This window comes from Cnephaeus nilssonii (genome assembly GCF_951640355.1).
Source record: "Cnephaeus nilssonii genome assembly, chromosome: 5".
NCBI lineage: Eukaryota > Metazoa > Chordata > Mammalia > Chiroptera > Vespertilionidae > Cnephaeus > Cnephaeus nilssonii.
Genome location: NC_137076.1, coordinates 25,028,970 through 25,045,867, shown reverse-complemented (window position 1 = coordinate 25,045,867; position 16,898 = coordinate 25,028,970). Strand labels below are relative to the sequence as shown.

General features: G+C 49.6%; 1 protein-coding gene across 6 annotated transcripts in view; it reads left to right on the top strand.

Annotated features, from left to right (window-relative positions):
* SMARCA4 (SWI/SNF related BAF chromatin remodeling complex subunit ATPase 4) overlaps positions 1–16,687 on the top strand; it is an 89,262-nt gene extending 72,575 nt beyond the window's left edge. For 3 of the 6 annotated variants that reach the window (XM_079770479.1, XM_079770484.1, XM_079770485.1), the window contains exons 30-34: positions 11,931–12,039; positions 12,369–12,470; positions 13,204–13,336; positions 13,537–13,679; positions 16,400–16,687. In XM_079770479.1, the coding sequence (XP_079626605.1) occupies positions 11,931–12,039; positions 12,369–12,470; positions 13,204–13,336; positions 13,537–13,679; positions 16,400–16,432 (520 nt within the window). In that variant the 3' untranslated portion in view covers positions 16,433–16,687. Of the gene's footprint in view, positions 1–11,930; positions 12,040–12,368; positions 12,471–13,203; positions 13,337–13,536; positions 13,680–14,004; positions 15,051–16,399 lie in introns of those variants that run through there. The other 3 variants (XM_079770480.1, XM_079770483.1, XM_079770482.1) reach the window with 2 other exon arrangements.
* Positions 16,688–16,898: the final 211 nt, after the last annotated feature.

Genomic DNA, 16,898 nt, shown 5'->3' with positions numbered 1-16,898 from the left:
CTCCAACTCAGAAGAGCTGAGTGCATGTCCCCCCAAAGACTTGTACAAGCACGTCCACAGCAGTTATGATAGTAACTGCCCCCAGTGAAGTAGCCCAAATAGTGTCCACCTCCAGGAGAACGAGTCGATGGCCCAATTGTACAGCAGAATTCTAACAGCCACAAAACCAAAAATACCACTGCTCCTTCGAAGAATCTTACATTTTGTTGAATGAAAGAAGCCAGAAACTAATGATTACCTACTGTGTGCTTTCAGTTATATGAAGTTCAGAAGCTGATTCACAATGATAGGCATTGAATAGTGGTTACGTCAAGATGGGGAATTGACAGGGAAAGACCATGAGGGAGCTTTCTGGGGTATTGGGAATATTTTATCAGTTTGAGTATATACATGAAAATGTTCATAAAGGTATATACTTAAGATGTGTGCACTGTCCTGTATAAGGTTATACCTCAATTTAAAAAGGAACACTTGGAGCCCAGCTGGCATGGCTTAGTGGTTGAGGGTTGACCTATGAACCAGGAGGTCACGGTTCAATTCCTGGTCAGGGCCCATGTCTAGGTTGTGGGCCTGATCCCTAGTGTGGGGCGTGAAGGAGACAGCCAATCAATGATTCTCTCTCATCATTGATGTTTCTATCTCCCTCTTCCTTCCTCTCTGAGATCAATAAAAATGTCTTTAAAAAAAGAAAGAAAGAAACACTTGGAAATGGCAGCCTGAATTTGTTAATGGGGCATTAGATATTTTCAAACCAAAAATATATGTCAAATATCAGTCCACTTTCTTAGCCATCATCCTACAACTCACTGAAAAACCTTTCTCAGTCTCATATTTAGCTGTATATTATACGCCAAAAAATGACTTCCACAACAAATAGTTGTTCTCCCACCCTGTGTAAGGTTGGATGAGAAATCAGCCAATAAAAGAAAACTAGCTTTTAGGGTTCAGTGACCCCTTGTAAAGACTGTTCTATTGCAGAGTGCTGAGATCCTGGTAAGGATTCTGAGATCCAGTTTGATGCTCCTAGCTGATGTCAGACCCAAGTGGCAGGACACCTTATCAGAGGGTATGATGGTTTACATTTAATCTCACATCCCCCTGGTATGGATAGTGTCACAGAACTTGGAGTTCTCCGTTAGACAAGGAAGAAGAATAAAGGAGTTAGAACGGGGGACTGCAAATGTGACCATTAAAGGAAGCTAGCATGCCCTGGCCTTGAGAAGCATTTGGTTTGAATTTGGAGACAGCCGTCCACTTGCTATTTTGCTGGTGGTCATACAGGAAGAGATCAAGTTGCACATAAACTCAGGAAAACAGGTGTTTTCCTGGTTGAAAAGTTACCTCATTTGGCAGATACTTTCAAAGACATTTGGGAACAAAGTTTACCTACTTAATGGATAATATTTCTGATGTTCTTAACAAACTGAATTTGAAGCCATGGGGAAAACAACAATGTGATTCACCCTGTTGAGGGGTTAAGTGACAGTCCATAGACCACCCTCACTTCTGACACCTCTGCAGAGGTCAGGGGTCCCCAAGACCACCTTCAGGCTTTAGGATTCTTTAGAAAAATCTCAGAACTCTCTGAAAGGTGTTATACTCGTGATTATAGTTTAGTAATTACAGCAAAAGCATACAGATTAAAACCAGCTAAAGGAAGAGGTACATGGAGCAGCATCCAGGAGAGCTCCACGCCTTGAGCTTCCTCGTCCCACGGAGTCCCAGACAGCACTGGCAACATGAAACAATGGGCACAGAGCATTGCCAGCTGGGGAATCCTAGGTGTCCAGGGTTTTTATTGGGATTTAGTCACATAGACACGACTGACTGCCCAGGTGGCAGACGTCTCCAGCCCCTCTGTGGGTCGAGCTGATACCATATGACCTAGTGCCCCTGCCCTAAATCACATTCTCACACTATCTGGGCCCAATGTGCCCATCAGGCAGGACACTCCAGGGGGTTGAGAGATGGTCTCCCAGGAGCCAAGGGCAAAGGCCAGACCTCTCTCTGGGCCGGGATACATTTTTTTGCAACTATATGTCACACACCGGGAAGATTCCCAAGGACTGGTCACTGCGCCACACCAAAGAACTGGGGTGGGACAAAATTGGAGGTTGCCTAACTCGCACTTTCTTGTCTCAAACTTCCAATTGCTCCATTCCAAAAGAGAAAATGAAACATTTGGATTTTTTTTTCATTGCTTTCTAGAACCCTATAATTAGCTAACTTCTATACTTGAGTTCAGTCTAGAGCCTGAGGAGAGAATGAATTGTTACAACTTCGTTTTTCCTAGACCCCAAAGAATGTTATCAGTACGATGTCAGCTTTTGAAATCAAGAGTCAGGAGCCTGCATTGTGGGGCAGGAGGATGTGGTGGAGGGACCACAGGTGGGAGCCAGGGTTGCACCTTGATGCGGTGACTCACCTGAAGTGGCTCAGCCGTGCCTCTGCTGCATGTTTGAACAGGGACGCCCTCCCGCCAGCTGGCATCACTCCAAATGTTGCTTTTCACTGTTGGTTTCCTGATGCCCCAGTTATATTTAAATACCAGTGCAATCTTGTATAATACTCCCTTTGTATGTACATCCTTGTCCATATGAAGGTAATGTCCTGTCTTGTAAACTTAGCTTCCTTCACATGTGTCAGATTCAGGGCTGCCTTGCCCCTCCCTCCCAAGGCCCCATGTGCCCTGTGAGTGGCACTTCCTGGAGTTGTATGGGCGTCTGGCCTTCACAGCTACGGCGGCCTCATATGGGTTGTGGTGAAATGCACTTTGCGCTGTAGGGCCCCTGGAGAGTCTATAGTACTGTGCCTTTGACCTGTGCTGGCACAGACGGTCCCAGGGGCCAGGGTGGCCTCAGGTAGAAGTGCTTCATAAGCAGAGCCTGAAGACTTAGCAGGAGCCCACCAGGGGAGGAGGAGGGAACGAACGTCACAGGTAGAGGAGACAGCGCGTGCAGAAGCCTGGAGGCTGAGTGCACAGGTTTCCCAGACCAGACGAAGCTGAGGGGCCCCACAGGGGTCAAGTCAGAGTGCCAGGCGTCACAGGTGCTTCTTGATGATTAGAAATCTCAAATGGCATCCAAGACTCCACTGGTCAACAGCCAAATCGAAATCTGAATTAGGAATTAAGTTGGAATTAAGAGTTTGCACTTCAAACGTAAACATACAAGTAAGTTAGTCACAGGCTCCTGGGTCAGATTGGTTCCTGGTTGTGGGGCTGTGGGTGCTGCCAGTTGGTGTCTTCCTTTCAGAAGCTCTGTCTGCAGAAGCCAGTTAGCAGGTGTGCAGATACCCTTGGGGCCTTGGGAAAGGTTTCGGAGAAGGAGAAGTGCATTTGCTGAGGTGCTGCCTGGGCGGGCAGGCGGGCCCCAGAGGGCCCCATACAACCTTTTGCGTACCCCCAGGCCGCAGTCGCTGTGGGGCGAGTGTCACAGAGATCTGGTTTCAATGTGCGTCTCTCTGCCTGTTTCCAAGTCTGCGGCACAAAAATTGAAGCCCCTATGTGGGGTTATAGAGACCCCCAAGGAGATAACATGGGCCAGGCATGCAACTCAGAGACCACTGTGGGTGAAGAAGGCCCCAGCCAGATCCACGGTGGTGGCACCGTCAGCCCAGGCCTGGACCTAATGGGAACTGCCCAGGCCTGCAGGCACTTTCCCTTTGCCCCTGCACCTCCATTGTTAGAATAAAAAAGAAGGTGACTCTTCAGAGTTGAAAGGTTATACCTTGATTTACAAGAAAAGCTGGGACAACTTAAGCTCAGTGCAGGTTGTCAGGTTGAAGCATTCTTAGGAGAGGTCACTGAAGGTGGCTCCAAGATCCTCAGGATGGGCCCCTGGAGGGGAGAGGGCAGAGGGTGGGAGCTGTACCCTGAGGGGGGGGCAGGGAGGCCTCAGGATTCTCTAGCTTCAGCCTTCAAAAGGCCAGATGGCCCTTCATCTGGAGCCAGAGCCCAGAATGGGTGTCTCCAGAGGAGGAGGCGGCTCTGCCTGCGGGTCCAGGTCTGGGGTCAGCACTATCTGCTGGGCACCCAGCCAGGAGTCTTACCTGAGAGGCACCGAAATGAGATGTCTTAGAAAAGCCCTGATCCCATCATCATCAAGCCCCGGGCCAGCCTGAGAGTGGGTGCAGGCCGGGCTAAGGGCCCAGTGGGGCTCAGAGCCACAGGAGGATTAGCCAGGTGCCCGTGGAGCAGTGCTGTGGTTGTGAGCCTGCCATAGAATTTGCTGGAATAAGCTCCACCTGCCTTGTTTACCAGACTGTTTATTACGCAAAACAAAAAAAGGTTTAGAAGGGTCTTAAAACTAGAATTACATAAAGCTTCAAACAGGACAGGGACAGATACCTGGACTCTGGAAATAAGTAGATTTGGGTGAACAGGTTGAACCTTGACCCCCTCCCTTCTGCCTCCCGTGGAGTCCTGTCCAGGTGAGAACCTTCTAAAGTGCACAGTGCATTTCGTCAAGCTTGCACTACTTCTGTATGCAAGGAAAACAGAAAAGGGGTGTTCATGACAATAGGAGGTACTAAACAGGGAACACAGGAGGTATGAAATGAATGGGGGAAAAGGAAGAGGAAAAGGTCCGAAGATGAGGTTGCGTGAGAAATCACAAAAGAGGGTAAAATTTTAAATTAAGCTAAGAGACAGTTGGATAAAAGGATAAAAAGATGAATTGAGAAATGTTGAACTTCTGAGGTGAAACTAGTTAAAAATATAAGTTAACTACGGTTAAAAATTAGCTGGAGGGAAGGAAGAAGGAGTGGTATGAGGTGTCTAGGTAGGTGTGGAAGTGGTCCATCAGCCCTGTACTGCAGCAGCAGTTTCCCAGGCTGCTGACCCCAGACACCCCCCACTCATTCTCTGCATAGACCAGAGGACCCCCGGTGCCCTTGGTTCCCAATGTGGGGATTTGCAGTCCTTGGCACTTCAGAAGGAGCTTGAGACCCCCTCTACCATAGACCTACCTGCTCAGCACTCGGAGCTGCTGACATTGATTAATTCAGAAAATCAAGCACAATTCTTGAGGCCATGGTCCCCTAGCTCTGCAGAAAGTGGCCTTGGGCCTCCCTGCACGCATATGACCACCTCCGCAGGCCTCTTAGAAATGCTCTCTGCAGTGCCATAAACCTGTCATGGGTACTCTGTTCTTTGTCCTGGTCACCCACACCTAATGCCTTCTGAGTGCCTGCCGCAGCACAACACAGCCTGCTTGAGAGAGCCGGCACGTACACACAAAGTACATGCCACACCTAGGAGCACATCTGGATTACGCTCCAGCTTCTGCTGCTTGCTCTGTGACCCGGGCCTTCTGTCTTTCTCCCCCCAAAGCTCAGATCTTGCCTCCAAAATTCGGGTTTCAAACTAAGTAGTTTCCCGGTTTGGGTTACTTGGAGGGGGGAGTCAAGATTTTTTAAAAAATGAAATTTGGAATTTATATTTGAACTAGATTGAGACATGTACCCCCAGATGTGTTTTTGGCTCATTTGAAACTATTACCTCATTAGACAATCACCATCGGAACCTACAGCCAGTGTAACACTTGGCATTCGGACCCTGCAACAAAGCTCCCCCCATCCTCTCTCTGCACTGGAAGAGTGTGGAATGCAGGGCAGCCTACAAACCATTCTCACTGGTGAATATCATTTCCCTCTCACTCATGCTTAGTCAGAATTTTTTCTGTACTGCAAAGCTGTAAATTCAACACAAATAGATCTTTTAAGGGTGGATGGATGCTCAACTGGTGGAGGCTCTTAGTAAATATTTGTAAGTAAGTGCATCTACCCCAGACTTCTTACTTTTGTAATCCTTAAGATATCCTTGACTTGGTAATGTGTCCAAAAATTAAGACTAGGAAATAATTCTATACTAGTACAATTCCCTTTGAATGTGTTTTATCAATTCATTTTCAAACTTTGTTTATCGAGTACCTTCTGAGATCTGTTTCATATAAATATTTTGCTAAATCAGGTTTGAAAATACTGAGTTGCTCATGTCCAGGACCTTTGTTGGCTCAGTTCACTGGTTGAGAGTCAAAAGAGAAATGGTCCAGGTCTAGAAGGTGTCATTGAGAGTTGTCATAGGAAAATTGTCTGAACTGGACTCTAGGAAGGAGAGCAGGGCTGAGGGAGTCCTTCCAGGCAGATTGGGACCACTTCTATCTTGAGCACCATCTTCAATCAATTGCTTGTGCCTGCCTGAGACCATGGGAGCTCAAGGGATAGTGCTGTGATCGATTTTTTATGTCTGCCCCATCAGAGGATGTGGAAGTAAGGACACCATCTGCCCTGGCCAGTTGGACTCAGTGGTTCTATTCCTGGTCAAGGGCACATACTTGGGCTGCAGGTTTCAATCCCTGCCCCGTTTGGGTGCATGCAGTAGTAACCAACCCGTGTGCCCCTCTCACATTGATGTCCCCCTGCCCCCCTCTCTAAAAACCAATGGAAAAAAATATCCTCGGATGAAGGTTAAAAAAAAAATCTGGCCTGCCACCTGTGTATGGATAGCCTGTGAATTAAGAATGGTGTTGTTTTTTAGGTGATTTTGAGAAAATTAAAAGACTTATATCTCATGATGTGACATAATGTGAAATTCAGATTTCATTGTTTATAAATAAAGTTTTATTGGAACACAGTCAGAGCCCATTTGCCTTTAAAGTCTGTGGCTGCTTTTGTGCAACAATGGCCAAGTTGAGTAATTGTGACAGATATGGTATGGCCCACAAAGCCTAAAATATTTACAGTGACTGTTTACAGAAAAGTGTTGCTGACCCTTGATTTAGAGTGTGGTATGATATAGGAGGTAGAGTCTGCCTGCCACCAATTTTCTGTGTGTGTCTGTAGCCACCTTTCATAGCCTCTCTGGTTTTTTCCATCTGTTTAGCGAGGGGTACTGATAGATCCCTTAGATACTGAAAGTCCATGGTTCTGTATTTTCAGGGCTCTGTTGTTCTCTTCTGATTCTTTGTTCCTCTTCCAGGAGATGTAATTTTATTTTAAGGCTAAACCAAATAACATACTCAAAGGGATGTGTCAATTCCGACTTTTGGCTTCTGCACATCAGGAACCCAGTTCTAAGCCCTTCAGGCAGAGAAGGGATTTCTTTGGCCTGGATGTCATGAAGGAGTTAGTGAAGACTAGTTTTTGGGACCTAGAGTCGTCAGTCACCTCTCTCCTCCCATGGTTCTCATGGCTGAACCATGGCTACCACAAGCGACTGCTGCTTCCCCAGCTGCTGGTAGAAAATCCCAGAGAAGGACTCTGCTTGGCTGGCTGGTGCTGCGGTCCTGCTTGATGGTGGTCAGCCCCACCAGAACCCCAAGTTAGTATAGGGGAGGGCACTTTTCCACAGAGAGGCAGACAGTCTGTGCAAGTTAAATAATAAGGGTCCCTACCAAGGATATTCAAGCTCCAAGGAGAAGGGCTTGTAAAATTAGACAAGGCTTTGGTCTCTCTGAGCACCTCCTGCATATCATGTCCTGTTATAGTGATGGGGACTGGGCAGTGACGAGGTTGAGGAAAGTCCCTGCTCTGGGAGCTGACATCTAGAGGTAGAATAACATCATTTTTCTCATCATCATATGGATTGTCAGCAACAGCCATGGTTGCTATTGCCAAACCAGTGACAGCCTGAGCTAGAGGCATTAGGGCCATGGCAGGCGCTGCCTTCCTGTCTGAATTGGGGTCAGGGGGCTGATGCTGACAGCTTCATGATTCTTCCAGGCTCCTTCATTTCCATCCCACCCCTACCAGGACTGCCGGACACGGTCAGGGCTGGGGATGGAGTTCCGAACAACTGTCTGCAGGAGCTTTTTCAGAGCAAGTCTCACAAGATAGGAGGTGTGCTCTGCAGTGGGCCTCCTGGTAGTTGCTTCCAGAGTGTTTTCTATAGCGGGATGGTATATAAATGACCGCACAGGGTTGGGGGTGGTGAGGCACCCAGGTTCAAGCCCTGCCCTGTGACCCTGAGGCTTTCACGCTGAGCTCTCTCTTCCTCCATTCATCAAATGTTTTTTGAACACCTGCTGCATACTAGGCTTTGTTCCAGGTGCCACAGACAGAGCAGTGAATAAAACAGGCACGGTCTCTGCCCTCATAGCTCGTGTTCTGGGTGTGGTGGGATGAATGGTAACTTCTATGGACAGAAACTAACCAGGGCGACCAGCCTTATATCTAATCATGTAAAAAGGTGAAAATATCCAAGCTTCTAGAAAATATCTCTGTGACCTGGGAGTAGGCAAAGATTTCTCTAACAGGGCAGGAGAAACGCCAGTTATAAGAGGAAATACTGATAAATTAGACTTTGATTAACACTAGTATCTATTCACCAAAAGACCATCCAGGGAGTAAGAAGACACGCCATAGATTGGAGAAGAGGTTGCAATAAATATGTCCAACAGAGCACTCCCAGGGGAAGCAAAGACATGAACAGGTGTGCCTGACAGGCTGTCAGACCCCAGTGCACCTGTGAAAAGGTGGAAATGTGAATTAAAACCACAAAGCGATAACAATGCACAGCAGGACCCACATCGAGGAGGAGCGACGGGAGCAAGTGCAGCTGCACAGAACCAGGACACTCACCTGCTGCTGGAGGAGTGGACACAGGCTCAGTAGCTACTGGAGCTGGGTGTCCTCTGCCCCGTGACCCAGCACTTCTGCCCCCAGGTAAATTCCCGAGAGATGCGAGCCGAAAAGTCAGACACAAGTGTCCACAGCCACTTGTTTTACATAATATCCCCAGCCAGACACAGCCTGAGTGCCCCTCAACAGCAGATGGACAAGTGGACCACAGGGGGTGCCTGCTCCGGAGCACAAAGCAGTTACTAAACAGTGAACTGCTCCATGCACCAACGGGTAAATCTCACGGATGGCGGTGAGCGGTGCTGCCAGGCCTGGGGGCTCACCCTGTGTGATCCTGTAACATCAAGTTCAAGAAAAAGCCAAGCTCAGCCAGTGTCAAAGGTCAGGGAGGCTCACAGGAGCCTTGGGCACCTCAGGGAGCCAAGTGCTGAAGATGTGTACCTTTGTCTTACAGCTCACGCCTCCTTTTTTATTAAGAGGCCTGAGGACAAGGTGGACAGGGGTCAGAACACTCTCAGGAGAAGGTGACATTTGTGTTGAGGGAGGGCAGGATCCTGGGTTTCTTAGGAGAGCAGTGACGTGGGCCCTGATGTGGGTGTGAGGAGGTACAGAGGGACACTGACATCAGAGGCCATGGACAGTCCATCCTGGAGGACTGTGCGACTGTCAGAAGGACTTTGGGATTTATTTACAGGAGGTGGAGAGCTGTGGGGTTTCCACCTCTGATAAAGAGATGAGGAGGGCCTGGCCAGCATGGCTCAATAGTTGAATGTCGACCTATGAACCAGGAGGTCACCGGTTCGATTCCTGGTCAGGGCACATGCCCAAGTTGTGGGCTCTATCCACAGTGTGGGGCGTGCAGGAGTCATCTCATCATTGATCTTTTTATCACTCCTCCCTTCTCCGAAATCAATAAAAACATATTTAAAAAAGAGAGAGAGATGAGGGTTGGTGAGCCAGTCTGGATGGCTCTTGATCTCAAGCCAATGGCTTGGGGTTTAGTGGACTGACTCTCCAAGGGACTTCGGAGCAATTAAAATCTTAAATCAGTGGCTTTCCAAGAAGCCTTGGCTGTCAGGACAGCTTTAAAAGGCCCTGTGGTTCTGGCACCTTCTCCCTCGTGTACACCCAGGTCAAGGCCTCTGCACTGAGAGCTCATTACAGCTGAGAAGGGTTGTCGGGCTGGTGGCAGGTGGGCCTTTATTCCTCAAAGACTCGATTCCCCCAGAGGTTGATAAGAGGAGGCCCTGTTTCTTTGCTCTCAAACAATTTCTTAGGCTGGCAGAGGAGAGGGGGTCTTATGAAACGAGTCCCACCTCTGGAGCTTCCTAAAGGGCCACATGCACCCTGAGGCCGGCCACCTGCATGGATTTCACAGGTGACGGGGCGTGTGGCCAGGCTCCACTGGCCCTGGCACTGCAAGCAGGGCTTTTCAAGCTGGAAGTCTGTGCCCATTAGTGGGCTGTGAAGTGAATTTTGTGGATCCCAGCTGGTATTTCTCAGTGAGATAGAGTAGAAATCGGAGTCCATTGCACTTTGTAAGGGAGACTAATGCCCCACAGAACTTGTTACTTTACACGTGTGGGTGAGAGTCCTGGGTCAGAGTGTAAAATGCAATGCTCCCCAACGTCGTGCCAAAGTGTGGGATGACACTGCCGTGAGAAAGGAGGGCTCTGCATGTTTTGTTACCTGTTCTCATTCTTGGAGTTTACACACATGAATTCCAGTTTCTTGTTGCCAAACCACCCACCCGCCTGTTCGTGAGAGAAGGGAAGCCTGTGTCTGGGAGGAGCTCCCTGCTGGGGAGGACAGCCTGGAAGCGGTGTGCCCTCCTGACCCTGCACAGGGCAGGAAAGAAAGCGGGAGGCGGCCACTTACTGGTGTCCTCACGTAACACAGGGAGGAAGGCAAGGCCTGAGGTGAGCTGTGTCCTGCCAGGGCAGGCTGAACTTTTGCCTTAGTTCCTTCATCACAACAATTAAAATAACAGTGTGATGAGAACTCGTGTTAAAGTGTGTCTGGCCCACAGCAAGTGCTGGCAGTTGTCCAAGGCAAGTAAGGTGCAGGGAGCGGGTTCCAGCCCGTCTTTCAGGCCAGGGCCCTCATGATGCACAAAAACCCCAGATGAGCAAAGGCTTCCAGGGATCCCACTGGGAACGACCTCGGGGAGGCGGTGCTGGCCAAGCTGCTCCTGAAGGCCATTATGAAATTGGGGCATCCAGCGACAAAACCCGAACAGCAGTTGTGTTGTCACTACTGTCTTCCAGAATAGTAAACAAAAACAAGGGGGCAAACTTGGGGATGGAGTGGGCAGGCTGCTGTGTCCTTTGAGAATTCTGTTGAAAAGAAAAGGAAAGCCCCCAAAGGGGCTCAGCCCAGAGGCAGCTCTGGGCCTGGATCCACGGTCTGAGATGTGACTGAAAAGCCCGAGTGGTGAAGCAGCTGGAAGGAGGTGGGGCAGCCGAGCGGGTCAGACATTCTGACAGCAGGACCTGGATAAAAGCACAGCTGGAATGAGTGGGCGCCTGGGTCGGGGGGAGAGGCCTGGAGAGCAAGGTTGCCACCAGGTCACCAACTCCCGGGATGGCTCTGGGCCTCTGCTGGCTGTTTTGGAGCCCCAGCAGGACGGAACCCCTGGGGCACATTAGGTTCCTGGAGGCAGAACCGCCATCCTCCAGGCTGGCTGAACAGCAGGGAGACTGGCACAGGGGGCATTGTCTTCTCCCCTGATCCTTCAGGTCTTGAATGCAGCTCCTGTTCACTCCCTCCCCGGAATGATGTCTCATCTGAGCTAGTACAGAGCCAGGCTCAGGTGTGGCGCAACCTGCTGGCTTGCTGCACAGGTTTCTCCACGAGTGAGACCCAGGAGTGGGTGCAGGGGGCCCGGTCGTCTCTCATGGGTACATATACCACGTCTTTCCTCAGCTCCCTGTAGAAAACAGGAAGCTGAGGAAAAGGCTAGAAAACAGCTCTTATCTTCCGTTAACATCTTGCTGGGGGGCATCTTTCTCCCTGGGTTTTTGCCAGATTCTCTGACAGTCACTGCTCCTAAGTGCTGCCTGCAAGAGGCACACAACATGCTTGCAAACAGTCACCTCTCTGAAAATGCTGGTGCTCAGTGCTCCCAGCACCGAGCAAACTGATATTTGCCTCGTGCATAGTCGTGATCTGTCCAGTGCTGAGGCTGGCTTTGTGGCACGTGGGCTGAGGGGGTCAGGGAAGTTGAGTGAGCTCAGAGCCTGGATTGAAATACATCCCTGACTTCTCCATGCATGGTTGCCTCTCCGGAATGTTCCAGGCTCCCCCAGTTGGCAGGGCCTGTGAGTAATGTCCGTTCTGTTCCCTTACAGTAGTAGTGGACGTCAGCTCAGCGAGGTGTTCATCCAGCTGCCCTCCCGCAAGGAGCTGCCCGAGTACTACGAGCTCATCCGCAAGCCCGTGGACTTCAAGAAGATTAAGGTAACCCCAGCGTGGGGGGCGGGGCTCTCACTGACCCAGGACCTTGGGCCCCCTGGCTAGAGACCCAATCATTGTCTCTTGGGATTCCTCGTGGCCCCAAGTGTCCCAAAGATGTGTCACCAGGCCACCAGCGTTCGGGACTCCTGCAGGGTTACCCAGACTTCAGGCCTCAGTCATGTGGCTCTTGTGTTCAGTGGGTCTGGGCTTCTGAGTCTGCACAGAGGAGCCCGAGACTGGGCTGTGACCTTGTCAAGCAGAGAGACTCCCAGCCCCGGGTCCCCAGGCACAGGTGGAGCCCAGCGGTAAGGCTGCTCTCTGGTGCCCCGCAGGAGCGCATCCGCAACCACAAGTACCGCAGCCTCAACGACTTGGAGAAGGACGTCATGCTGCTGTGCCAGAACGCGCAGACCTTCAACCTGGAAGGCTCCCTGGTGAGGAGGCGCCCCTTCCCAGTCTGCCACCTTCACAGCTGGGCCCCAAACTACCATGCCCCTTGCTCCGTTTTGAATTGACTGGTGTAAAAATAATTCCCAACAACTTGGAATATTTTACTAATTACAAAAACAGTATGTGTTCATTACTGAAAAAAGGGGCAGAAAGTAAAGGCAAGTAAAATAGAGAAAGGAGACTCAGTCCCATCCACCCAGGTGGCCCTGTGAACAACTCCTGTTTATCTTGGAATTTTATTTTGAATTCACTAGGGAACTCTTGAAAGGAATCTTACAGATGTTTCCTTTCCTATGATGAAATTAACACACACAGTCTCAGTGTAGCAAAGTTTGCCAAGTGTGTGTGGGATAGGTGCCTCCTGGAAAAGGTTTTACAGTCATAAATTTGGGGGAAATAAGGGATGTGCATTTCTGGTTACTGCAGATCTCAGCCTTTAAAAGTGCTCGCTGTGATTCTGGGGGAGGATCCTTCAGCTGTTTCTTTGTTTGGCGGGGGTGGGTGGGTTGTGTGTGTGTGTTTTTTTTTACCTTCAGCTGTTTCTAAACTAACACACCTGACCTTTTATCTGGAACCATTTCATAATCCTGATGTTCTCTTGGGCACCGATTGGGAAAGGACAGTTGAGATGTCCCTCTGTCCCACATGGGCCAATCTGGCCAGAGCTCCCCCTCCATTGGGCCCCAGCCCTCTCAATACCCGCATGTTTCTGCCCAGATCTACGAAGACTCCATTGTCCTGCAGTCCGTTTTCACCAGCGTGCGGCAGAAAATAGAGAAAGAGGATGACAGCGAAGGCGAGGAGAGCGAGGAGGAGGAGGAGGGCGAGGAGGAAGGCTCAGAGTCTGAGTGTGAGTCCTGGGGTGTCTGGGGGTGTGGTTGTGGCTTCCTGGGATAGTCAGGATCACAGGGTTCACGCCCACCTGAGAGAACCTGAGGTCTCGTGCCCCGTCCATTCACAACCTGCCCAGCTCCCAGGTGCCCCCAACTTGGGAGAGCACAGCATCTCTCCCAAGCTAATGTTTTCCCCCCCTTTTTGATCCCACCCCAGCCCGCTCGGTTAAAGTGAAGATCAAGCTAGGCCGGAAGGAGAAGGCACAGGATCGGCTGAAGGGGGGCCGGCGGCGGCCAAGCCGTGGGTCCCGGGCCAAGCCGGTGGTGAGTGACGATGACAGCGAGGAGGAACAGGAAGAGGTAAGCCCCAAGGCCCTGGAACAGGCGGGAGGTCCAATGGCAGTTGGGTCATTGGAAGTCCATCTCCATGTGCTCCTGGACCCATACCAGGTGTACCGGTTAATAATGCGGATTTTTTTCAATTTATGGAGTTACACATATGTTGATATATATGCAATTTGATATGTATGCTATTTTGTTGTATTGACAGCAAGCTTCAAAACTTCATATGTCAAATTTGCTGAAGGTGTTAATATCAGAGATATTTTTACGCTTAAAAATGTTGAATTTCATGCCAAAAAAAGAGCATTTGTGGGAAGTTTTAATTCATTACTTTATTTTGAAAAAAAGTGCTGCTGAAAGTTATCGTATACTTAGGGAAGCTTATGGTGAAAGTGCTCCATCTCAAGATACTTGTGAACACTGGTTTAAATGCTTTAAAAGTGATGATTTCAATGTGAAAGACAAAGAACGTCCAGATCAACCGAAAAAGTTTGAAGACCAACAATTACAAGCATTATTGGATGAAGATGCATGTCAAACTCAAAAACAACTTGCGGAAAGATTAAATGTTGCTCAGCAAACAATTTTCAATCGTTTACAAGCAATGGGAAAGATTTCAAAGGAAGGAAAATGGGTGCCACATCAACTGAAGGAAAAATAAATGGAAAACCGAAAAGTCATCAGTAAAATGTTGCTTCAGCGGCACAAAAGAAAGTTTTTTGCATCAAATTGTGACTGGCGATGAAAAGTGGATTTATTTTGAGAATCCCAAATGCACAAAATCATGGGTTGATCCAGGTCAACCATCAATATCGACTGCAAGGCCAAATCGCTTCGGAAAGAAGACAATGCTCTGCATTTGATGGGATCAGGAAGGTGTGGTGTATTATGAGCTTCTAAAACCAGGTGAAACCTTTAATACTGATCGCTACCGACAACAGATAATCAATTTGAATGACGCTTTGATTGTAAAGCGACCAGAATGTTCCAGAAGACACAGCAAAGTAATTTTGCTTCATAATGACGCACCATCACACACTTCAAAACCAGTTAAAGACATGTTAAAAGATCTTGCCTGGGAGGTATTAACCCACCGACGTATTAACCAGACCTTGCTCCTTCAGAGTACCACTTGTTCCGATCGATGGCACACACACTTTCTGAGCAGCACTTCAAAACGTACAAAGAAGTGGAAAATTGGGTCTCTGAATCGTTTGCCTCGAAACAAGAAAAGTTCTATTGGGACGGTATCCACAAATTACCTCAAAGATGGGGAAATGTGTAGCTAGCAATGGACATTACTTTGAATAAAGCACTTGTGATGCTTTCTTGAAATTATCGTGTTTTCTGATTATAAAATCCGCATTATTAACTGGTACACCTGTTAGGCTCTCACACCCCCACTCCACAGATGGGGAAGCTGAGGCTCATCATTGTATGACATGTAGCTCAAGCCCAAGTCCATGTGACGCTAAACCAGTCCTCTGCACCAGTGGGCGTCGGGGACAGGGTGGGTATCCCGTTCTGTTCCCACTGCAGCAGCCTGCGCAGCTGCCTGCCAGGACCCCAGGGCTGTCCTGCCATGGCCCAAGGTGGGGCCAGGTCTTTTTTGAGCTCAGGGGCAGGAGACACTGGGATTCGAGATGCCCCTGTACAGTCCCTGTCCCCTCAGCCTTCCCAAGCAGACACAGTGCCTTGCCGTCCAGTCAGAGCTGTCACGGTGTCCTTAACCCCATGTGCCTGGGTCTCTCCGCTCGGGGCTCTGTTCTGGCCAGCCTGGGAGGATTTCCTACCAACGCTACTGGGTTAAAAAAGACCTGGCTCCACAATTATAAAATGGTATGGAGCAAAAACCATGAATGGGGCCGATGCATGTCCCCTGTTGCAGGCTGTGGTCCCACACACTGGGGAGAAGCTGCAGGCTTGTCAAGCCCACAGAGGGCGGTTTTGGGGATATGGGGTGCGGGAGCAGACCCATGTGCTGGGTCTAAATAAGCTTTGCCTCCTGGTCCCAGTCCAGACACCTGGCCCTTCCCTGCTGTGGGACCTGGGCAGTTAGTTCACTTTACTTCCGAGCCTCAGTTTCTGCTTCTACAAAGCAGAGAGGTGGACTGGATTATGGGGCCAGGCTCCTGGCCAAGCTCAGTAGGCGCCATTTTGGTGTTGCTCTTCTTCTATAGCCATTTGCAATAATAGCAAAACTAAGTACCTTGCAATAAATCTGACTGAAGACGTGCATGACCTTCTGAGGGTGTCAGTGCTGCCCTGAACACGAGGAGGTGTGCCCATGCTTCAGGAGAGGAGGTCTGGACTATAAGAGTGCCCCACCTGCCCAGTCCAGATCCAGCAGGGCATTTTATGGCTCTTGCCAAGCTGCTCACAATGTTTAAACAGCAGAGCAAAGATCTTTCATGGTTAGGAACAGCCACGGTGGTTTTGAAATGCAAGGTCAGGGGCACAAGGACAGGGCAAACAGCAGTGGGATGAAGCAGGGAGGACCTGGTGAGACTCCCAGATTCCAAGGAAGAGTTCGTGTGGGTACGGGGCCAGTTCTCAGGCGAGAGATGGCGTGGCAGAAGGGGCTGAGGCCAGAGACCGCTCCACCTCCAGCCTCACGGTGCCTGTGCTGCTCACACACACCCGGGGAAAGCAGTTCCATTGCCTCCACCAGTGTTTCAGTCTCAGGGTCCCCGCCAGGATGCAGACGACTCATGCTCTCTTCTCCTGTCCCCCTCCAGGACCGCTCAGGAAGTGGCAGCGAGGAAGACTGAATCCAGACATTCCAGAGTCTCGACCCCAAGCCCCTCGTCCCAGAGCCGAGGCGGTGTAGCTCTTAGCAGTAACGGGTAGCAGCAGATGTAGTTTCAGACGTGGGGTATAACTGTATAAACAAAAATCTTCCATATTTATACGACAGAGAAGATGTAGGGCTGTTTGTGTCTGGTCCTGTCCTGGCATCAGTAGCGTTTGTTAACAGCATTAACTGTTTAAAATGACAAAAAAAGAATTATGAATTGGGGAACACACGACGCCTGTTTTTCTTTTCCTTTCCTGGCAGTACTGTTGCGGCCGCAGTTTGGAATCACTGTAGTTTAAGCCGTGGATGCATGTGTGTAGCCGTCCACTCCTTGTACTGTATTTTATTGGACAGGTCACACTCGCTGGGGCCGGGGGCCGCAGGCCCGGCGGGGGTATGTCAGTGTCACTGGATGTCAAACAGTAATAAATTAAACCAAC